General features: G+C 42.6%; 2 protein-coding genes across 2 annotated transcripts; both read left to right on the plus strand.

The window, feature by feature from the left end:
- The first annotated feature begins 812 nt into the window (after window positions 1-812).
- LOC101166693 (Krueppel-like factor 1) lies at window positions 813-3,976 on the plus strand. The gene is made up of 3 exons (XM_004066207.4): window positions 813-1,102; window positions 1,900-2,737; window positions 2,830-3,976. The coding sequence occupies exons 1-3, from the start codon at window positions 1,028-1,030 to the stop codon at window positions 3,003-3,005; spliced, it is 1,089 nt and encodes a 362-aa protein (XP_004066255.3). The 5' UTR covers window positions 813-1,027; the 3' UTR covers window positions 3,006-3,976.
- A 2,634-nt stretch (window positions 3,977-6,610) lies between these two features.
- On the plus strand, window positions 6,611-21,022 carry cep95 (centrosomal protein 95). Its single transcript, XM_011479900.3, has 21 exons — window positions 6,611-6,791; window positions 7,363-7,491; window positions 9,291-9,398; window positions 9,525-9,635; window positions 10,568-10,685; window positions 11,209-11,324; window positions 11,750-12,048; window positions 13,459-13,525; window positions 13,690-13,754; window positions 14,223-14,377; window positions 15,367-15,496; window positions 15,592-15,685; window positions 15,768-15,964; window positions 16,327-16,422; window positions 17,971-18,121; window positions 18,211-18,380; window positions 18,460-18,534; window positions 18,607-18,759; window positions 18,842-18,988; window positions 19,065-19,136; window positions 20,246-21,022. Exons 1-21 carry the CDS (start codon window positions 6,767-6,769, stop codon window positions 20,420-20,422), a joined length of 2,655 nt encoding a protein of 884 aa, XP_011478202.2. The 5' UTR covers window positions 6,611-6,766; the 3' UTR covers window positions 20,423-21,022.
- Window positions 21,023-22,839: the final 1,817 nt, after the last annotated feature.

A 22,839-nucleotide genomic window follows, 5' to 3' on the forward strand; every position in this document is an offset into this window, starting at 1 on the left:
CAAATGTTGAAAAAAGGTTTGTATCTGTGGAGAAGACTAAAACTGCAAAGGCTTTTGAGTTTTATTAAGCAAAAAACTAAAATAATTAAATGTTTGATCATCAAGACTATTTTTAAATACCATATTTCATGAATTTTTATTTAGATATTTGAAGGATTTTTTTCTTACCTCAAAGCTGCAATACATTTATTTAACTTGTTTATGAACACTGGAAGAATTTATCCTTTTCTGTAAAAATACTTCATCTGTTTTTTCCCCTATCTTTTAGAGACCTTAATTCTGGCATAAAGATAAAAACCAAACTTCAGGTTCACAGCAAAAGTAATTTAAATGTACGATCTCTGTTTAATAAAAGGGATGTGTAATATTTACGGCTGCATTTATAGAGTTTTTAAAGAGGAAACAGCTGTAATTGTGTTTTCAAACTACAATTACATTCCTTGCTTTGGCTGATAAAACCAGCAGTCCATTCGTTTCCCTCAACCAACAGTCAGGTGTGAACGAGCAGCTTCTGGGGGCAGGAATACAACGTTTACCACCCAGTATTCTCAATAAAAAGGAAATATTCATTAAAGCGTATCTGCAGTATGGGTCTTGTAGAGGCGGTGATTCCTCGTGGTAAGTGTGAGGTGAACAAAAGTTTCCTGAGATAAAGTATAAGAATCTCTCTGAACAGAAAGGCAGAGAGTGGAGATATTACAGTTTAGAGAGTCTGAACCTCCAGCCTTGGAGGTGTAAAAAAAGGACACAACAGACGTATTCACGCTCATGCTCCTCCTTCTTCTAACGGTCAAAACCTACATGAAAAAGAGAGATTTGAAGTCAGACTAACAGCTGACAGCGATAGACAAGAAAGAGGTGGGAGAGATAGCAGCAAGCTGAAAGAAGCAGCACTCTGTGGCCTGGAGCTTCCAGCAGACCAGAGTGGGACCAGGAACCAGCAGCTTTCTGTCCAACCAGCAACCTGGGGATGTAAAAAGGAGAAAAACGGACTGTGGATCCCCCTTCGGCTCCATCCAGGTTCTTCATGGCTGTGACCCAGGCTGGGCTCCCGTCCTTCAGCTCCTTCTCCAGCCTTAGTTACTCACGAGAGGAGATGAAGGTGAGCATCACGGTCACTTTGGGTGTTTCGGGCCAATCATGGGGAAAAACCTTGAAAGCAGGTTTAAACCTGTTGATCACCTGGAGCAGATCTGACACATCTGCTGTATTCTGCTGGGAATTTAATAGATTTATAATTGAAGTTTAAATTGACTTGATCCACCAACGGTGCTAAAGTCCTCCTAATACTTTAATCATGTTTTCTGAGAGGACGGTCCAGGTTTTCTGAAGGTTTTTGCTGCCTTTCTAAATTCTTTTTTAAGTTGCAAACATTTGTTCTTTGCAAAGTTCCCCGTTTTAAAACTTCAACTACATTTTTTAATGTTTACTTGTTTTTAATCCACTCATTTTTTATGGTTGGAGAGTTCTGGAGATTGTTAGAGAACAAAAGAGAATGACAGAAAAAAAGAAACACACTTTTTAAAACATTACAAAGGAAAGCCTTAATGGATGACAATTGTTTACTAAAAAACAAAATTTACAGGTTATTACTCTTTTTGATAATGATGTGTTTCTTACTAAAGCTGCAATGTTCCTTATCTGTGCCTGACATCATTAGATCTGATAGAGCTCTCCATGTGTGGAACATAAGAAAACGTTGGACATAGTCATCTGAAAGTGACTCCATGAGTCAGCAGGAAGTTGTTCAGAAGCTGCTACTCGTTTATGTGTTGAAGACATGTTCTTGTTTTTATAAGAACAACTCATTGAGAAAACACAGTTGGATGAGAATCTGTGTGAACCTGTATTTTTGTTGTTGTCAGTGGTTTCCTTTAAATAAGCTCTTTTCTTGACCAGGTGTGGAGGTCGGAGGACTCTCAAACTCTGGACTCAGCAAAACGCTCAGCTGGCAGCTCTGGTCAGGCTCAGCTCTGCCAGCAAATGACAGAGGAGCTAGCCGAGGATGATAGCCAAGCAGCCTGGGACATTGAGTTCCTACTGTCTGAATGGAACACCTCTTCGCCTGAGCTCAACCCCCCTCTGAACTCTCTGCAGCTCACACAGGCCGAAGCGAACATGGCCTTTGCAGAGATGAGCCCGTTTAAGGAGCAGGCTGGGGTGGAGAGCTTGCAGGTGAACAGCGAGGGTCTCAGGGCCGAGCTCCTGAGCTCCTCTGGACCCCCAACTGTCCATCCAGAGCTGTACCAGCATGGCTATGAGGACCAAGCAGGACAGACCACATTTCCTGTGATGCACAATGTGAATCCATTTGACTTTCCTCAAGGAGGAGGTTTGCAGAGACCCAGCAGAGAAAGCTTCAGCAAGGTCACATCATGGGACTTCAACTCATACTATTCTCAGCAGCCCGTCTCCATAGTAACCATCCCTGACAACAGATTCATCCCACCACAAGCTGTGAACCCCGACCTTCAACACTATGGCTACACCGCCCACTTTAATCCCAACGCCGCCCTTTTCCGCGACTACGCCCACAGCCAGGCCTCTCTTCATTTGCCCCATCAGCAGCAGCCTTTGCTCGTCAGACCTCCACTGCCCCCCGGGGGTATGGAGGGGAAGCGCGGCAGGCGATCCACAGGGAAAAAGAGGCCTGCCATCCACAGCTGTGATTACCCAGGCTGCACCAAAACCTACACCAAGAGCTCCCATCTGAAGGCTCACCTCCGCACACACACAGGTAACCACAGCAAGCACGCAACCCTGATTTCAGAAAGATTTCTAAGATCCTCTCAGTCCAAGCTGTCATTTGCTCCACCTTCTGCTCCACAGGGGAGAAGCCGTACCACTGTTCCTGGGAGGGCTGCAGCTGGAAGTTTGCTCGCTCGGATGAACTGACGCGTCACTTCCGCAAACACACAGGGCAAAAACCCTACGAGTGTCTGCTGTGTCAGAGGGCCTTCTCCCGCTCAGACCACCTGGCTCTGCACATGAAGAGACACACCTGAGGCTCCCATGCAACAGGACTGATCAGGACCATCACTAGCTTTTAACCCTTGTGCTATCCTAGCCACTTTAACATTGGGAGTTGGGTCATCTAGACCCACCAAACAGTGCACTGAACCTTTGTTCTTCAATGATTTGTGATCTTCACTGGTGTCCATGGATTACATGAAATCTTTCCACCTTTATCCACCTTTGTCACGGTAGGAATAACACGTCAAAGTCATCTAAGATAGCACAAGGGTTCAAAAAGATACGTTTGATATCTAATCCTTCAGAAATCAGTTCATTCCTGCTCAACAAACCCCCATTCCACTAGATAACTGAAAAGAGGCGGCAGGATCATGTTTTTCATTTGGTGTCACTCATGTGCCCACCTGGGGGACCTGCACAGGTGTAACCACCTCCCTGTTGGCATTCAGCCTGCATGCCTCACCCAAAGAAAAACACAAGGACTGTGCGCTTTATTGGCCAACAGCAAATGTGAAGTGAAGCTCGTAACGTGACAGGAATTTTTTTTTGTAGGTTCCTGAAGTATCAGAGTTCCTTTGACCATCACTGTACACACTGTGGGCAGCTCAACACTAACAGAAGATCTGTAGAAAAGGTGTCTGTTTTACAAAAGCAAGGATTATTGGCTCTCCCATCGCGTCACTGCCGACAGGATCTGATATCTTTGCGACTCTTGAGACTCAACCGGATTGTAATTTGAACGTCTATTAAAATAAACTTTTTATTTAAATCTTAATTTCATTCGTCGGCTAATTTTAACTTGAGCCAATAAATTCCTGTTTTCTTTTTTTCCATAAGCCGTTTTAAAGCTGTGATTATGCTTGAATCATTTATCTTCTTGCATATTTACAACCCCTTCGATCAGCAGCAGGTTCTTTATAATTGTACGTGGTTTTACATTTTTAAAGCTTTCAAGTCTGTCAGGTATTGTTTTCTTTGTAATAAAGATCATGCAGGAAATGCCTTTTGCAGAGTGGACTCATTCAGGTGGTGGTGGTCATTTTTAAGGCGGTCTCCTTCTTCATCCTTTGAGAACGTGCTACTTCATCATTTGTTCCCCCAAAAAAACTTCATTGTAAACATTAGGTTCAGTACATAATATTAATATACATTAATATACATTAATATAAACATATAATTAACAATAGTATGAAATATAAATGAGATAAAGGGCCAGGGGTAGAAATTAACAAATAAAACCATACGAGTATACAAAGTAAGTATTATAAAACCTTGCAGATCAAACATTTTAAATAATCTAATGTTGGGAACAAATTTTGAGATGTTATACAGATTTTTTTTTTTCAATTAAATGATTCAACATATAGTTTGACCTCCACCAGAAATGAAAAAATTCTTATCGTTGAGAAATTGTACATTTATGAATGTAAAACCTCATGAGGTGTAGGATTACCTTAATTAATGTAAACAGCATATTTCTATGTTGGTGAAAGTCAAACAATATATGTTACAATACAAGAAACAATACAAGAAAAGAAAAGGAGAGTACATTTTAAAGTGAAGAAATAACAGAAGAGTTTGACTCAGAAAAAAGAATCGAGGAAAAAAGGGGAAAAAGCCAAAGTAAATGAGTAACTGTTTCAGATGAAAGTATAAAATGTACACAGAAGATCAATATGGAATGTCTTTTCATGGTCAAATAAAATTTATAGGAATTTTTATTTTACCTTTATTGGAAAAAAGTTAAAATCATATAGATATTGTTTCCAATAATGAATGAAAAGGTTACAGTATTTTCCTGAAAAATTGCTCAAATATCTCTACTATTTCTCCTTGAACAGGATGCAAAACTGATTTTACCAACAGTGGAAGAGAAAGACTGAAATTTAAAGAAGACTAGGTCTCTAATGAAATGACATAAATATTCCAGAAAGGTTTGCACCAAAAAAATTAGTTTATTCTCCAGGAGAAATTGGGATTTTATATTTATTAAGGAATTAAGTAAATGTGCTTTTGTGTTGAAGGGTTGATTACCCAAAATTATATTATTTTGAAAGCAAAAAATCTAGGAATAGAGATTTATGCTCAAAGAGAATATCTCTGTTTGTTCCAGATGATACAACCTAATAATATAATATAATCCCGATGATGTCATGACGAAGATCATCCTCCATCATTCGTGAAGCCCTTTGATAGGACGTGAGACAAGGCCTGGTTCAAATTTCAGACATATTGTATTGACTGCACTTCAGCAACAATGATAATAATAATTAACTGAAAATCAAATAGCATTTAATAACAATGAGTGTTTGATGGTCTTCTCAATAGAACTTTTCACGCTTCCGTATTTCAAACCCGAAGTCACATCCGGTTGTTGTAGCACTAAATATTGGAAAGAAATGGCCCAATCCCCATTTTCAGAGAAGCATCATAGCCACAAGAAAAATCAGACATGGTGGCCATTTGTAAAGGTGGCTGCCATAGATGCAATTGTTACAAAAATGTTTAATGCTTCTTTGCCCCATTCTCAAAGATATGGGCTGTTCATCCATCAAATGCAGTCTCTTAACTTGCGGGGTACCTAGAGAATACTATTATTTGTGTATTTATATATTTTAAAGTCTTGGATTTTCTAGTGGGTAACGTGCTTTTTTGAAAGAGGGGAACGTATATTAATATTGTTGTTTTGGTGGAATACTCCATTGCATTCATGCTGAATTCATTTCAGTATTTTTAAATCACATTTGTATTTTCTGGTAGAGTCACATATTTTGTTTCACCCTGTGGTGTAATACAGAATGTTTGAATTCTTGAACCTTGAATCTCGCCACCCCTCTACCTGGAGGATTTTAAGTGTCACCAGTCCACATAAAAAAGCATGCACAGAATAGGTGCAAATCTTTGTTTGAAAAATCATAATTCTGCATTTAACTAACTAACCCCCAAGACTTCAACACGTGTTTTTTTTTTTTTTTTTTGGTTTCTTTCTTTCTTTTTGAGATAAATGGGATAAATGAGATAATTCTACATCTAACTCCTATGGCAGTCACTTTGCTTAGTTTAATTCAGTCTAATTTTTGTGATGAGCCGGCGTTTCAGTTTGTGTATTGTAAGTGTTCAGGTTCAACATCATTCTGTGTTGTTGTACACCTTTCGACATGTCTCTTCAGGGGTCGCCACATGGATGCCCTTCCTGACCCAAAACCCTGGATTTTATCTGGGCTGGGGAGCGGCATCGGGAGACCCAGACTTGCCCCCCACCCCCCCACCTAGTTGCTACATAGTTAGGCAATAGTGTGAAGGATCTTGCCTAAGAACCCACACTGGATGAAGCTCATTGTGCCGGTTGGGAATTGAGCTGTTTTCCCATTCACCAGTCCTACCAACACCCAGCCAAGTGAGCCATCCAGTCGCTGTTTATTCAGTCATTTTCATAAAATACAAATTAACAATTCATATTACTTTAAACTCTGGGTGAAAAACTGATGAAGAAGAGGGAATTGAGAACGATGAAAGTTTTTAGTCCTCAAACCGCCCTCATTGCTCACGCCAAGCGTGTTATGCCCATAGTGACCAGCAGATGGCAGTGCAGGCTCGTGTGATTTGATTTCCGCAAACAACGAGATAACTAACATCCAATCAAATGAAAGCTCCGTTTTGAACGAGGACTTGGAACTTCCTCTGATTGAAACTCACAACAACGCCGACCCCTCCGGCTCCGATCAGGATACACGGTTTCTCCGATAATTGTTTGTTTTGAAGCCCCGTTGTAGCCCTTTCTGTCACTTGTTTGATGGGAACTCAGGATGGAGACACAAGTGAGTCCGCTTCCGTCTGTTGAAAGCTAACGACTTGACGCTAAAAAGTGTTAGCTAGCGTTAGCTGGATGTGTTTTGGCGTTCCTGTTGTCGCTGAACCTGACACCAGTTCTGCCTTTGGTCGAGGAAGTTGACATTTTAAAGATGTAGTTCACCCTTTCTCGTTTGGTGAATCTGTTTCATGGCGTTAACACAACCAGCTAACCACTTTTTCAGTGAAATGGCAAAGTTGTTCTTGACTTTACCCAAGACAAAAAAAAGTTAGCAGGTTTTGTAAAGTTTAACATTACTCGTTTAGGACGTTTCTCAATTAATCACAGTAACCAAATAATGGAATGTATCATTTGGAACAGTTAGCATGTTTTTCCACAATAACTGTTAGCAGTTGAAGAATGAAACTAAAAAGCAAAGCTGCGATGTAATTAACCTAACGTCAAACTGCTGGAATCAATGTGTGAAAAACTTAAGCAAACATGCTTCCCGAGTCCCAGCATAACCTCCTTTGTCATTATCGTCTGTCCATTCTTGGTCTCTTTTCTGAAGATGACTCTGCCTTTCGTTTCGTCCACAGACTGGGTTGATGTGGCAAACGACCTACTCCGCCAGTGTCACCTGAGCCTGAGGCTGAGGGACATGACGGACTGTAATGCAGATGTTTTTGTGTCTCTGTACGAGAACATCCTCGGGGAGAAGGTTCCAGGTAAGAAGAAGAAGCTGAACGCTTCAAAGTCTGAACTTTTCTGTGGCGTTTGTGTTTTTCCTTGAATGCTATAAATGTATCCAGACCAGGAGTCTGCAACCTTAAACACTTCAAGAGGTCAATTTCTGGCTGACCGTAACCCAAAAAACCACTAAGTCTTACTTCACCCTATTTTTATGATCAATATAAATGAAATATTGTTTTTGGCTGACCAAGCGCATGATGGAAATGCACATGGCTGCATTGCCTCCATGTGTTTGAAGCGTGTTGTTGGTCGCACGTTTTTGTTCTCTGCAGTTGACCCATCCCCTGGGGGAGCAGTGAACTGCAGACACAGCCACGCTCAAGAATCATTTAGTGGTTTAACCCTAACTGTTATCCTAATTTCAACCTTTCCTCCGGGTCTGTGCAGCCAAGAAAAAAGCTCAGCACCAGCCCTACGTATTTTGAAAATTCAGTGCGAATACTCACTTTCAGAGTTATTTTTTTTTGTCACGAATAAAACAGAAACATCAGAATAAAAAATATTTTTTTTACTGTTTGACACAGTTTTCCATGACCTTTTAAAATAACAAACACAGTCCCACATTAGATTATTATGCTGCAGCAAATGTAGTGTAATGTCAGCAGCCATACATTTGTAAACCTAACTAATCACAACTCCGTTAACTGTAATATGTTTTTGGCCAAAGGTTCCACTCAACGTCTTTTCTTTTTCCCTAAAGTGGACAGTCCCCCTTATAATCTGAAGAGCGATTCTCATGGCATTGTGGGTACTGTAGTCAGGGAGGGATACACACTGTGCTGCAACTGCTAACCGTTGACTCATATGACTGTTTGTGTCTCTTGATGGGCCTTATAGTCAGAAAACTTGTTTTTGTTTTGTTTTTCCATTAAAATGTTTTAACTTTTCTTCAATCAGACAGCTACAGTGGGGAGTAAAAGAGCCTCATGTGGCTCCAGAGCCTCGGGTTGCAGACCCCTGATCTAGACTGTGAAGTAGCTCGTATGTTAGTTATTATACGCATGATCTACATTAGCTTTATGTTAGGTACTCCCTACGGCCTGCTGGAGCCTACGCCATCTACCCCTAGGGAAGAACAAAAGCAGTTAAATCTGTCAGGAAACACTAACGAATTGTAGTCAGCATGTTTTTAACATGAGGTCCATCGTTTTCTTTTACAGTTGATCAGTAAGCCTCACTACATTTTGCCTTTTAGCATGTTTGTGACATTTTGCTAACTGCATGCAAAAAACTATATAACTTTAAGACATGCAAAATGTATTTTATCCTACTCTTTTTTGTGAACTGTTTATTTAATCAAAACAATGTTGGTAAATGAGATTTCTAGTAATAAAAGCTGATGCTTATTAGCACTTGCTGTAGAGACAGTAGTTGGACCTGTGGACCTCCTGCTGCAGGGGGACGAAGCACATGTCCTCAGACATTGCTGCTTGAATTCCTTTGGCTGTTATCGGTCAGCAGCATATTGTTGGTTGAAGGGCAAATATCTTTGGATTTCCATGAAAAAAAAGTCATAAAATTTCTTCCCCTTTTTTTTTTAAAGTGCGTTTAAATACAAACAGCTCAGTTACAGTTGGGTGAAGAAGCTGCGATATTTTGTCTAAATATGTCTGGAATGTTTCCCCAAGACCTGACATGTCGCTCTGAGGCGTGAGCTCATGTCTGCAGTCTGAAATACGTGACATTGTTGTATCTTTGTGAGAGGTCATATTTTACTACATCTGTAGGATATTTAGTTTTCCTGCAGTTCTTGTTTTATCTGTTTTCCTCTTAGATTATATTGCAGTTCCATGCAGCCAAGAGGACGACGTCCATAATGTCCAGTCGGTGATCGATTCTCTGTCTCTGGATTATCTGCAGATCAGTCTCTCACACATCACAGGTACAACACAACTCTTTGCTACAACAAACTCTGATTAGTAGATGGGGGGGTTTTCTTGTCTTCCACTTTACTTTTACAATAAGATTGCTCATTTTCTGTATCATAAGAGAATTGAATATATTTTAGGGGAAAATATTGTCAGAGGAGACAAAGAGTCCATCCGGAACCTCCTGGAAATCTTTGATGGTCTGTTGGAATACCTCCATCAGGAGATCAATGCAGACTCACAGAATTCAGGTAAGCAAAGATTGTTTTCTTCTCTTCTTTCTTTTTCTCCTCATTTTTGATGCCATCAGTGAATGGGTGTACAGGCGTCTCAGCATTTTGTTCTTATCCAGAGGAAGCTAATAGTAGACTGACTCATTAGGCTCGTAGGAGAAGATTTTTTTTTTTTTTTACTGGGATTGCATGCATCATTATAAAACTCCCAATTAATAAAACTACACTTTGTGGGACTCGCTGGAGTTCTTGGTGTATTTTCTGACAGCTGAACAACTCGTCCTCACTTTGGTGAATAGAAGTTGTGGAGAAATCTTTGCCGCCATGTGACGTTGATGCCGAATCTTCCTGATTATCTGAACACGAATGCAGAGCTAACGAGCGCCTCCGCGTTACCTACGGGGTGTTACCCACGGGGGCGTTACCCACGGGGCGTTACCCACGGGGCGTTACCTACAGTAGCACTCACAATAGGCGTGTTTTGCATTGGTAGTTTGAATTCAATTAAAAAAAATTAAAAGGTTTTGGTCAGAAACTGATGGTGTCTTTTTTCAGCATTTATTTGTTTCAGACTATAAACATATACATGTGAAGATATACACACAAAGGCATATACACATTCAGAATTTTATTTTTTATTTTATTTATTTTATAAGCAAATGTACCAACCATTTGGATGTGATTGGGACCAGCTAAAGCTCCGGAAATAGAAATTCCAGTTTTGTGTTTTACTGCCAAAATGAATTTATGTTTGTTTTACATTTTTGATTTATTTTTTTTTAGCATATAAATCAGTAAACGCACTGCCCCTTTTTTGTGATGACAAACTGGTCTTTAGACATTTATCTGATCCATTAGGATTTTACTTTCTAAGGTGGTAGAAAAACGGTTTGCTTTTCAGTTGATCTGGTTCTGATTTCTATTTTTCCTTGTTTTGCTGTTATGCTCAGACGAACTGAAGGACGTTCTCGAGGAGGACGAGCACAGTGCAAACACAGAACGGGGGAGTCCTTGTGCCGCAGAGAAGGAGACGCAGCCGGAGGGAGTGTCCCGGTCGTCCAGTGTAGAGTGAGTCCCACCACAAAAGAACAGGAAACAAAACATTTATGCTTTCATTTGTGAAGGATTGTCGGCGCCAGCTCTACTTTGTTTTACACCAAATTTAGTAAAGTCAACAGGATAAGATGTTAACTTTGCCCAACCTTTAAATTTGTAACCTTAAAATCTCCCACTCCTTTACAGATCAATAATGGACTCTCCCCCGTAAATGTATCTTCATTTCAGCCGCAAAAACCCTCCGTTATGAGAGGGGAAACAGAATAGTAATTGCAGAACTGCTGTATGTCTTCCATCATATCACTCGGCTGAAGTGCTCATATATTTACACTCCTATTGAACGGAGTAATGATTTGGCAGCAGAGTCCACTTTAAAGGTTAATGCAGTTTATTTGGAACATTCTAGAATCTGATTTGACCAGTTTAGGATTCAGCTTCACTGTTATTTATTTATTTATTTATTTATTAGTTATTCGTTTAATCTGGGAACAAATGCAGCAGTCCACGGTGGGTCACATCGTTCTCTTGTGTTTAGATCTGCTGTTCAGTCCAGTAAACCATCCCTCCATTCCTGGTCTGCTGACGAAGTGGAATCAGCCAGTGAGCTCATGGGGCTGGGAGTCTCGGCGCGCACCTTTACTGGCAAACAAGGTAAAAACTAAATGCTGTTGTCATTGTGCGCCGCCACGGTGGGCCCCTTTGGAGTTTTTGTTCTCCTTCTGTGCTCGTAGTCAGTTCTCTAATCTGAAACTTTGGTTAGAGCTGCAGCTGAGGGAGAATTATGTCCGGCTTTGCAAACCTTTGAGGGCTTATTATGTCACTGCGTGGTTACGTTTACAAGGCTTTGAAATATTAAATTCTTCCTTTACATAAGACGGTACCAATACATGGAATTACAAGTTTTATTCTTATTTTCAGTATTTCTGAAAATACCTTTAAGCAGCCAAAGTTATCTTTAGAAGGAGGGTAAATAATCCATCAATGTTGAACATTAGATTAAATTCATCTGTGATTTTGTGGATCTGAATGGAAGTGAGTAGGCAGTTACTGATGCATTTTTCTCCGTCAAACCTCAGGCACCGTTTCTCCTTCAGCGCCGGGAGACACTCAGCAACATCCAGAGTCTGAACTGCCCTCAGCTGTTGCTCTGCAGCCACCAATCCTGAGCGACACGCCGCACACTCGTGGTTCCAGCTCCCGGTCGCAGAGTCACCCGCCTGCAGCTGCCGGCATCAGCCAGCAGCAGCAGCAGCAGCAGCAGCAGCAGCAGCAGCAGCAGCAGCAGCAGCAGCAGCAGGAGCAGCAGCAGCAGCAGCAGGAGCAGCAGCAGCAGCAGCAGCAGGAGGAGGACAGTACTGCTGCCGCCCAAACTCAGGTACCCACACAACACGCCATGAGGAGTAAACCTCACTGAATGTGACACTTTTCACATCCATGTTTGAACATCTGCTGACTACATTTGTGATTCATTTCCAATTAAAAGTCCCAAAGAGAGCCACTGCTTCCATTGGACGACTTCTATTGTTGGTGGTATCATGTGACTTTCTTTCAGTCTTGAAGCATCTTGCTGACTCATCATCGCTGTGCTGGGAAGTGCTTTGCTTACACAAGAGTTTCTTTTGGATGAGCTACAGAGATGAGTCTTCATGAAGTCTTTCATAAAGCTCTGTAGGCATTAAAAACCAGCAGATTTGATTCTACTTTCAAGAAGTATTTGGCTGGAATTATGAGTGAAGAACAACCAAACCTGAGCTCTTTTCTATTCCCAAACTAAAGGATGGTTGTTTTACACCAAATGGTTTTAACTCGTTCCTTTATTGTGTCTTTACTGTATTATGACAGGACACTTGTTTTCATTGTGAGTCAAATTTAACCACAGCTCTGCTACAAAGCTGGCAAATATTTAGAGCTTGAATGTGACCTCCAAAAAATTGATTTAATGGGTCTATACCATGCTATTCTTGACCCTTATGGGATATATATTACCTTTGGAACACTAAAGAACAGACTTTTATTAAATATTAGTTCGTTTCCTGAGCTCTCTCTGAGGCTCCGCCTTTCCCTCCATGTGGGTGCCGCCCGATTTCATGACATCAAACTAGAGGCGGCCCCGGCAGTGTATCAGCGTCTCGCCCACGAAAACAAACAACGTGCGTGTGTGCGTGCTAGCCGAGGGGCGGGGCTGGCTGCTTGTGATGTCACAATGTGAGAACCCTCTCATTTTTGTGGATTGGGAGGGGCTGCTGCTCAGAGTGCAGGTTTTAGAGGAATAGAAATGTGTGAATGGATCAAAATACTGCTTTTGAGGCTGTTGTTTTTTGTGAGGAATTAACATTATGATACACCTAAAAGCTCAAAAATGAGATTTTGCATGGCATACACCCTTTAAAGATCCATTCTGAAACACAAACTTTGAGAAGATTCTGGTCAGTTCCTGCTCCTGTTTCCACCAGTAAAGAAACTGCTAGATAAGAATAAAGTTACTAAGTTAACTTTTTTATTAGCATTTGACTGGGTTTAAGGAAAAACCCCGCTGTAACCCAGTGGTATAAAAAAAATTTCAAAATCCTATTAATGGAAAGAATGAGTGCACTGTAGAGGGATAAAGAGGACATTTTTATGGAGCTATTGCAGCCTCTGTGGAAACTCTTAGCCAGTGATCTGGCTGTTATTATTCAAAGGCGTGCCTCTCATCTGGCTGTATTATCAGTGATTGTACTTTTATTTGTTCTAGCCTTGATGGCTAAGTGGCAGTGAGTAGCTTTCTTCCCCTGTCTGTCTCCAGACCTCTAAGGTGGTTCCAGCGCCGCTCACCAACGGAGCACATTCTCCTGCTGTCTGTCTCTCTCCAGGTGAGTCAGGATGTCCACAGGTTAACCTTTTAAATTCAGGTGAGCTACAACATCACAGGCTTAAAGAAGCTAGCACTAATGGAAACTAGTTCATAGGAGAAGCTCAATGTTGTTTTTGTCATTCATCATCAACATCTTGGCCTCCTTGTGATGTTCATTTCCAGCTGCCAGTGAGCAGTCTTCCTCCGGCCAGCACAGAAGCCGAGCAGCAGAGCAGCAAACCCTGCAGGTATGTCGGCGGCAGGGCGCAGCTTTTTCTAGCCCGACGGCAGGTCGTTGGTGCGTGTGGAGCGTGTGGAATGCTGTTGTTCAGGTTTTCTGTCAGTCCTCTAAGACGGCATGTACGGTGGCCCTGAAGTGCATGTCACTCAACGCAACAACATTTTAAAGATCGGCCATTAAAAAAGAACAACACACATTAAAAAAAAGTGTAAAAAAAAACGCTTCGGAAAGCAAAAGGAAATGTTTGAACAACAAAACACAATGGGAAATCGGAAAAGGTAGGTGCTATGGGACATCACTGATTGGATGAAGATATCCAGTGTTGCTTCCTTCCAAATAACTTTTGGTTGAAATGATGGACAAACGTGATCCTCCAGTCAGTGGCGTGGCATGACGAAGGTCAGGTTTAGGTCTGTGCATCTCCTCTGGCCCACAGAACTCACTTTAACAAAAACTGTTTTCTTCCAAACCCCAGCCAGCTAATGGAGGCCAGAGAAAGGTGCTTTTTCGGACACAGCCAGATGTGCTCTTCCTCACCCTGCAGGATGAGATGACAGCCGCCACCCCGTCTCCTCCAGACACTGATGAAGAAGGAGATCCCAGCTGCAGGCTCAGGGAGAAGAGTCACAGGTGCAGAAAAAGCCCCGCTTGAATTTAAAGTCTCAATACTTGTAGGAATCAACCGATTGGCCAGGCCAGTAATCGGGCTGGTATTTGTTATCTCGTTGTGTGTCCGGATCGGCGTTTTTTTAATCTGACAGGGCGATATTGAGGTGGTTATTTTGGCTCAGGTGCCGCCGTGCTGCGGGATCTGAACGCGTTCAGTCCTCTGCATGTCACACTAACAGCAGGGAGGGCCGTCGCTCTTAAATGAATGATCCTCCTCCCTGCTCTGCGGTTCCGCGAGCGGCCCTCCCTCCTGAGCTTCACGGGACTTGCAAACATGCAGGAAAGCTTCTTTGTGCTCCGTCCTCAGCAGTTTGGAGGAAGAGCATCTTCGGTGCAGTTTTTGCAAGAAAGCTGCTTTTTTAAGACGCAGAGCAACTTGGTAGTCTCTGCTGCTTAACCCCTTAAACTGCCTGCTCAACTAAAAGGTAGAAAACAGATTATGAAAACATTTTACTCCCCTAAGGCAATAAGAAGCAGAAAAACATGTATTCATTAATTTTCTTGACATTTTGTCTCGGTTGCATAGTGAACAGGAAAACTAGCACCTCTGATGATTTAACAGTCACATGTTCCTCAAACTGTTTTAAACTTTGCTTTATTTACTTTAAGGATTTTTTTTTATATCTATTTACAATTTTATTTGACCCTAAAACACTTGCTGCAGTGCAAAAGGAAGTTTTTGTTTTAACTTTAACAATGATAAATTATTTAGTTTATGTTGAAGTTTTATTTTAATTACTATGAAAGCTTACAGGGAGCGGTTTATTTAACAAAAAAGATGCTACTCTGTATATATAAATATAAAATATTAAAATATAAACAAAGTTTTTGTTTATATTGTTAATGTTTGTATATGTTCACTTTTAATGCAACTGAATAACGTCTCCGTATATCAGTTACTGACCCTATTGGCCACTAATGATCTGTATTCGATCTTTGATCTCTTTTAGAAACTCCAGGAGGACTCGGGACGGTTTAGACGAGCCTCTGTCCTCCCGCCGACAGAGGAACAAGCAAGCAGAGCAAGAGCTGCACCACATTTCTGAGAAACTCTCCCATCGGCTGGAGGAACTCGATGAAGTTTGTCTGCTTTTGTTTGCATGAATTCTTTCCTCTTTACGGAGTTTCTTTATACAGCCTCAGCACAGTTCTTGAGTGTTATCTTCCCCCTGCAGATGCTTAAGCGGGTTTTAGGTGAAAGTGGGGAGTCCGGTGAGGTCCGAGAGGAGGACCAGCAGGAGCCACGGCGGACCCACAGACCACACTCTGGTCCGTCTGCACTGGAAGGAAAACATGGCAGACACAGAAGCTGGAAAGGTCTCCTCACAAACGTCCTTTTCTTTGTTTTTAGGAGCACATGGAGAAGAATCTCCCTCACACACTCCCTCCTCCTCCTGCTCCTCTCCCCTTGGAGATCAGAGCTTCCTGCAAGGACGGTTGGAGGACGCCATCGCAGACGCCTTGAGCTTGGAGGACGACAGTCGGACGAACGCAGTGACGCCAAACCGCTCAAGTAGAGGAAAACGGCGCTCGTCTCAGTTTAGTGAGGTATTAGTCTAACGTTTCTCTGCTTTAGCAAATGATCAACGGAGGAACCTGTTACTTATTTACATAAGTTCCATTACATATTTAATGTGGAAGTTGTCACAACACGCAGTCGTTTTTAGGAGAAACGTCTATTTTTCTGATCGTCATCAGCCGTTAAACCTTATTTTGAAGCTTTTTTCACTTGTTACATGTCACATTCCACTAAAAAAAAACAAATTTAGGATCACAGTCATTTCAGGCGGATTCTTTTCTGTCATTTTTTTTGGTCTGTTTTTGATGGTGATTTTTATATTTTGAATGAGGAACATCCCAGTTTTTGCTGCTTCATGCTTTGTGTCCTTTCACTCCCACTCGTCCTTCAGTATCTGGACAGTAAAGCCTACGAGGACGAGCTGAGAAGATATGAAGCAAACCAGCGAGCAGAGCTCCAGGAGGCTCGTCTCAAAGCCCAGAAAGCTGTGAGTTACAGTAGTGTCTGCTGTTCTGTGAGGTTAGAGCACACACGGCTGTTTTGGGGGGGTCAAACTTGCCAACATCCGGATTACACACTTTCTGTAAATATGGTGACTGAACATGGAAGCTGCCGCTGGTCATTTTCAGCTCCTGGTTCTGTTCGGATCGGCACCGCAGGCAAACTTAATTGTGTTCTGGTATTCTCTGATGGCGTCTCTGCCTCTAATGTAAGTCATGGAGGCCACAGGCGTTGGTAGTAACCTGTAGGAGTTCAGCAGCTTCTTCTTTTTAAGGCTCCTTCCCTCAGCTGACCTTTACTGTTGGTCTGCAGGCAGACTTTATTTCAACAGATTTATTATCCTCTATGCTGATTGGTTGCAGGGCATCTTTGTTTCAGAGCAAAACAAAGATCCTAAAGGAGATAATTTATTTAAAAATAAAGCCAAGCATGTGTTTAAAGAACAGCTACTGGCTGTTCCCTTTTGCTGGATGTCGGTCCCCGGATGCTCAGATATTACATCACTTCGTCTTGTCGTTGACATTGCAACAGTGAAGTAACTTCAATTGAATTCCCCGCAGTAGACGCATTTTGGCCGATCAGGTAGCCGTCACGGACGGGGTAGTGAAATCAGTGCTGCACCTTTCCAGAACCAGGAGCTGCTCCTCCACAGCGTGCTATATGACTGCCACCAAGTGGCATTTAGAAACTATGAAGTTATTTTTAGGCCCCTCATTCTAGTCCACGGGTGGGCAAAATACGACCCAGGGGCCTCATGCGCCTCGTTAAACAATTTAATCTGGCCCGCCAAAGTACACTAAATGATACTGATGATCCTAATCACTGTTTTTCCCGCTTGTATGTTGTTCAGGTGCCGAAAATTATTCAGCATTCATGTGGTGTTGGAAGATTTGTTGTTTTTCTGACGTTCAGGTGTGTTTACCGGGTCGGAAAGGCATTTTTCCAATCATTCCAACAGCACTTGAACGCAGCATTTATGTAAGCTGACGTTTTTTCCTCAGGGCCATCGATCCATTGGTGCAATTCCCTCTAAAATGAGAATTAAAGTCACCGTTTTGAAATTAAAACAGACAAAATGCTGTGTTTTAAATATATATACACACATTTTTAATTAAAGTTAAAGCATTTTTCTGTTCAAATTCCATATTATTTCTTCCTTCCATGAGGCGGATTTCCAACCCACACCACATATCTGCTCATGGTCCGGCCCATCTGCCAAATTTTTGAATCCCTTGTGGCCCACGAGTGCAAATGTTTGCCCACCCCTGTTCTAGGCGGTTTTTATTGTATTGTAGATCTGAGTTTTTCAGAACCAGTAAGGACTGAGGCGGTGTTTTCATTTAATCTTGCTAGTGTGAAATGCAGTTTGAAGTTACTCTTTAAAGCATTTGCAGGACTGATTGCTTTTGATTTAATTGGGTGACCGTAACGTGATATTTCCTTTTGTCAAATCCTAATATTCACATCAGACTGCTCAAAAGGCTGTTCTGTGAACTTGTGATAGTGAGGATGTCTGTGTCGAACGCATGTGTAGGAGCGAGAATACAGAGAGGCCATTCTCGGCTGTGACTCTGCAGAGGCCAGACTGTCGCCGCCCAGAACCAAAGCTCAGCACCGAACGCAAGCGAACACGTCTGTGATGAGAAAACCGAGACGACCGGAGCCCCGGAGGAAAGCTCCTCAGAGTACGTTCACGTGGTCGATGCTCGGCGGCAGCAACACTCTCGTTTTCATGCAGCACGTTAAACAATTTATTTTTTTTTACTCTGTCCAGTGAAAATCAAAGAGAACGACCTTCTTCCTCTGTTACGGGACGAGCTGCCTCACCTCCACGTCTCTCCTCATGCCCTGGCTGGCATGTGGGAGCAGCAGATGCAGCAGGCGGACAGACTCCGCGCCGCCTCATCTTCCAACAGCCACCGCCGCAGTAAAGTTTCCCGCCAGGTACGAAGAGCGCAGTAACACGGAGGCGCCGCACACACAGCTGATGCTCTGCTTCATAATGTCCCGTTTTGACCCGCAGCTGGAGGAGGCTCAGAAGAAGCACGACCTGCTGCTGGAGCTCGTCCGCAAAGACCAGGAGCACAGCAAACGGCTGGTAATGGTCCGCCTGCAGATGCTGCTGCTGCTGTTAGTGACCGCTCACAAGAACTCACGTTGTGTCCTCTAGGGAGACTTTAAGGATCGCATCATGCAGCAGAGGTCTGCCCAGAACCGGCTGAGGGAGCAGAAGCAGCAGGTAGCCCGCAGCAAAAAGTACCACAACGACTTCCACGTCCAGCACCGCGCCCGGCTGATGAGGGCTCGCACTAAGGAGGAGAGGGTGAGGAGGCCGCGGACGCCGCCTCTGACTCTCCACTCGTGAGGCTGGGGCTCACAGTGTTTATGTTTATTTGAATACACAGATTTTTCGGCAGCTATTTCAGGAGGGTTTGGAGCTGCAGAAGGCACGCCTCAGAGACCAGAGGGTGCACGCCCGAGAGCAGTGGGCGGAGCGCCAGAGGCGACACCAGGACCAGATTGAGTCCATGGAGAACTACTACAAAGACCAGGTGAGGCGCGGCCTCCCTCAGCACCGGAAATGCCAGCCGCTGCCCGATTAAAACGACTCCCATCTGTCTCCGTCAGTTTTCACTGCTGGCTGAAAAACTTGCACAGGAGCGAGAAGACGTCCAGGTTAGGAAAAAGGCTCAAGAGAAGGTAAATCAAATGAAAACAACTGACATTTATTTTTTAAGCTGCACCTTTTGTTTTTCAATCAAATATTAACGTTATTTTATTTTCATGTTCTGTCTTGAATAATCCTGTGCACCAGTGGTCCCCAAGCTTTTGCAGGCCACGGACCGCTTTAACGTAGCGGTCCAAATGGGGCCGAAGTTTGCATTTAATGTTTTTAAGCCTCTGGTTTCTGGAAAAAAAAAAAAAAAAAACATTTTTCAAACAAAAATTAGGCCAAAAAGAAAAATCGTAAAAACAGTCCTTTCTGATTTGTAAATGATTCAATAAAATCAAAATTACAGGGTTTTTTTTGAGAATTATGTTTTGTTTTTACATAAATCCTGATTCACGGTGAATTATTTTAGCACCGGAACATTTTCTGTGCTAAAGTTTCTCAACAGAACCCCCTCTGTAGGAAAATTCATGTCCTTTTCACACGTCTACAGGAACCAATTTTAGCTGCGTTGTACTTTTAATGCGTGACGGAAAAGTAAAGCCCAGTAAAATGACACAACCATCATAAAGCTGGTATTTTTTCTAAATGTTAATTTTTCTAAAATGTTAATTCTTTTAAAGTTCTGCATATGGTGCGTGATTGGAACTATAATAAACACATTAAACACATTTATCTTTGCGTGCGGTTAACTGCTACACTGCGCCCCCTGCTGGTTCATCACCGCAGTGATCAACCCCCCCCCCCCCCGTCAAAGCAATACTCTGATGTCGAAGACTCTTCAGTTTTTTCTCCCCTCAGAAACTTTCCAAATACGTTTGATTGTTTGGGTTTTATTAGCTTTTTAGCTTTATGCTACTAACAGCGGTCTGAGCAGCTGCTTAAAGTTACGTAACGCGTCAAGACAGACGGATGTGGTGAACAGAACCATGTCGTTTTCCAAAATAAAACGTCCTTCAGTATCAGAAAATAGAAATAAATGAACTTAGTGGGTCTATGCATTTTTCTTCTCTGTCTGTGGACCGGTGTTTGGGCCCACTGCTTCACAGTAAAGATATTAAATTTACAAAGTAGTTTATCAAAACTAGTTTAAAGGTTCTACAAATGAAGCCTTTCCGTTGTTGTTTTTGTACCCCAGGCTCTGCTAAAGATGAAGAGAGAGTTGCGCTCTCGTATGGAGCGTGAGATCGGCGAACTGCAGAAGATCATCATCCAGAACGACAACGATGACTGGGTCCAGGACCTGGAGGTCCAGAGGCTGCGCAACAGAGTCCACATGGCCTCCTTTCAGCACAACACTAGCTATTTGCACTGACGGGACGCGTTTTGTCCAAACGGAAAGCAGCAGTTCAGGCCAAGAAAAAAGTACCAGAACCCGATGCTCGGTCTCCAGAGACTGGATTAATGATCAGGATGTGTGTAGGTTCAGAACAGACTGGAAAAAAACAATAATGTAGCTGTTAGTGAACTGTTCTCCTTACCTCAGCTCCTAAATCACCTCAGAACAAACTCCCAGCCTCCCCGGGTTCAGGAACCTGTAAAACGAGTGTGTTCTAATCTCACTGTGCTGTCTTTGTGCACTTTTTTACTGTTGTTGTTGTAATCGTTTGCCAAAGAGGGACTCAAAAAGTGCTGATTTAGCAAAGTAAAAGTATGAAATGTCACACTGACGAGACTTAACCTTTTAACCAAGGAAATGAATTATTTATTTAACTTTATTTTTAACTTGAATTTTATCAAAGGCTACGATAATCATTCTGTCTTCATTCCTGCTCATCTGTGATTGTTTTTTTGTTTTTTTTATTCCAGACAAATCCTTAAAATGGTTTTGACCAAGAGTTTAACGGCTAACACTATCTTCCTGACACTGTGTGCCCTGTCACAACCCAATAAACAGGTGGGATCTGTCCTGGCATGGTTTCTGTACTGGATGATTTACAACATTGATGCTACACTTTGAAATGTACAGAGAGGCAGCGTTTTACAAAACCAGCCGGGATGGTGAGACTGCAGAAAAGAGAAACACGTCTGTAGAAATTCAACATCCGAGTTCCAAACTGTGTCTCCACATTATTAAACCCTCCTCTGACTCATAACCATGTGACGTCCTCCAGCATCAAATGTGCTTCTGTTTGTTTGCAGGTTTAAGTGAAGAAAAAAGATTAGACACTTCTCAATAAAGGCTCTTTCAGTAACTGGCATAAATAGAACATTCAGAAAAGGTCAGGATATCAAAAGTACTGTTATCCTTTAATAACACAAATCTTCCATTGGTTCTATAAAAGTATGTCAGTGGGTCCATCAGCTTTTTCATGTCACAAAATGGTCCCCCCCAAAAAAGGGAGAGGGGGATATTGGCTGAAATGTTTTCTGTTTTCTATGCAGTTACTGTTTTTTTTAAAGGAATATCCCGCATATGCAAAGGTGGACAGGACACTGAGACCGCCATCCACTGCTGAGGCTGGTGACAGGGTCCCGGTGCTGTATTACAGGGTCAGCGGAGCCCCACGTTGGCCAGACTCCATGATGTTAGCGTGTGAGAGAGCAGGGCAAGACCCGGTAGAGACACATGGCAGATCTCAGACCCCTGGAGCTTAGCTAGGGCTCTTAACCCTTGTGCTATCCTAGGCACCTTGACATTGGGAGTTGGGTCATCTAGACCCATTAGACTGAACCTTTTTTCTTCAATGATTTGTGATCTTCACTGGTGTCTATGGATTACATGAAATCCTCTCCACCTTTGTCATGGTAGGGAGAACACGTCAATGGTCATCTTGACCCCATAGGATAGCACAAGGGCTAAAAAGACAATGACAGAGAATCCAGCAGAGCCTCCCAGACCCCCAAGCTCAGACGGAGAGCGGGATAAACAGACTCTGTTTAGAAGATAGATGGGAAACAACAAAACAACTCCACTCAGAGTTCGACCAGTAAAGGTGACAGAAGAAACAGGGAAATGATGACCTATTGAATAAAAAAAAACGCCATCTAGCATTCATTCAGCACGGGTGGACAAAAAAAATTGCAACATTTGATGGGCAAAGTATGAACTCCCAGTCCCAAAGCGCCATCTAGTGTTTGTTCAAGGAAGGTGCACGTGGAAGACACGGGAAGGGCGCCCCCTGGTGGACGAGGTTGGAAGACAAACGGGGAAATGGCACCATCTAGTGGGGAAAAGTATTAACTGCCACCCAAAGCAATGTGTAGTGAAAACACTCCCAGTCTTTTAGTTACATCGAGTGTTGGCTCAGCAAAAATTGCACTAGAAACGGGTCAATGGCGACAGCTGCAGGGCAAAGTATGATCACCCACCCCTAAAGCGCCATGTAGCGATTGTTCAGCGAAGGTGCAAAAACGAGCATAGGGTGACCTCTAGTGGACGACGGTGGAATCGGGGAGGTCTAGTTGGTTAGTTGTTTGGGAGAACAGTTAGGTATAAGTTTGTTTTTGTTTTTTAATGACCCCCTCCCCATCACACACACAATCTCCCGGGACAGCCCAATCCTGTGGTACTTTTACATTAACCTTCAGCGATCATCTTCAGCTATACACCTCCCTTCCTGTGCTCTTGGGCCTCTTGTGGCCCTTACTTACCATGTGAAAGCTGGGATGTTAGTAACTACTGCAGTGTAAAAAAAAGTCATATTCTGCCCAAACGTCCAGAAAGGTGCACTAAAACATGTTCAAGCTTGTGTTATCTGCAGAATACTCAATGCACACGGTGTTGTATTT

This window comes from Oryzias latipes, chromosome 1 (assembly GCF_002234675.1).
Source record: "Oryzias latipes chromosome 1, ASM223467v1".
In the NCBI taxonomy this organism is placed as follows: Eukaryota; Metazoa; Chordata; class Actinopteri; order Beloniformes; family Adrianichthyidae; genus Oryzias; species Oryzias latipes.

Coding starts and splice junctions, on each gene's coding strand:
- LOC101166693 (XM_004066207.4), top strand. CDS start 1,028: ATGGCTGTGACCCAGGCTGGGCTCCCGTCCTTCAGCTCCTTCTCCAGC. Junction 1,103..1,899: donor ACTCACGAGAGGAGATGAAG/GTGAGCATCACG, acceptor TTTCTTGACCAG/GTGTGGAGGTCGGAGGACTC. Junction 2,738..2,829: donor TCACCTCCGCACACACACAG/GTAACCACAGCA, acceptor TCTGCTCCACAG/GGGAGAAGCCGTACCACTGT.
- cep95 (XM_011479900.3), top strand. CDS start 6,767: ATGGGAACTCAGGATGGAGACACAA. Junction 6,792..7,362: donor AACTCAGGATGGAGACACAA/GTGAGTCCGCTT, acceptor TTTCGTCCACAG/ACTGGGTTGATGTGGCAAAC. Junction 10,686..11,208: donor TCCCGGTCGTCCAGTGTAGA/GTGAGTCCCACC, acceptor TCTTGTGTTTAG/ATCTGCTGTTCAGTCCAGTA.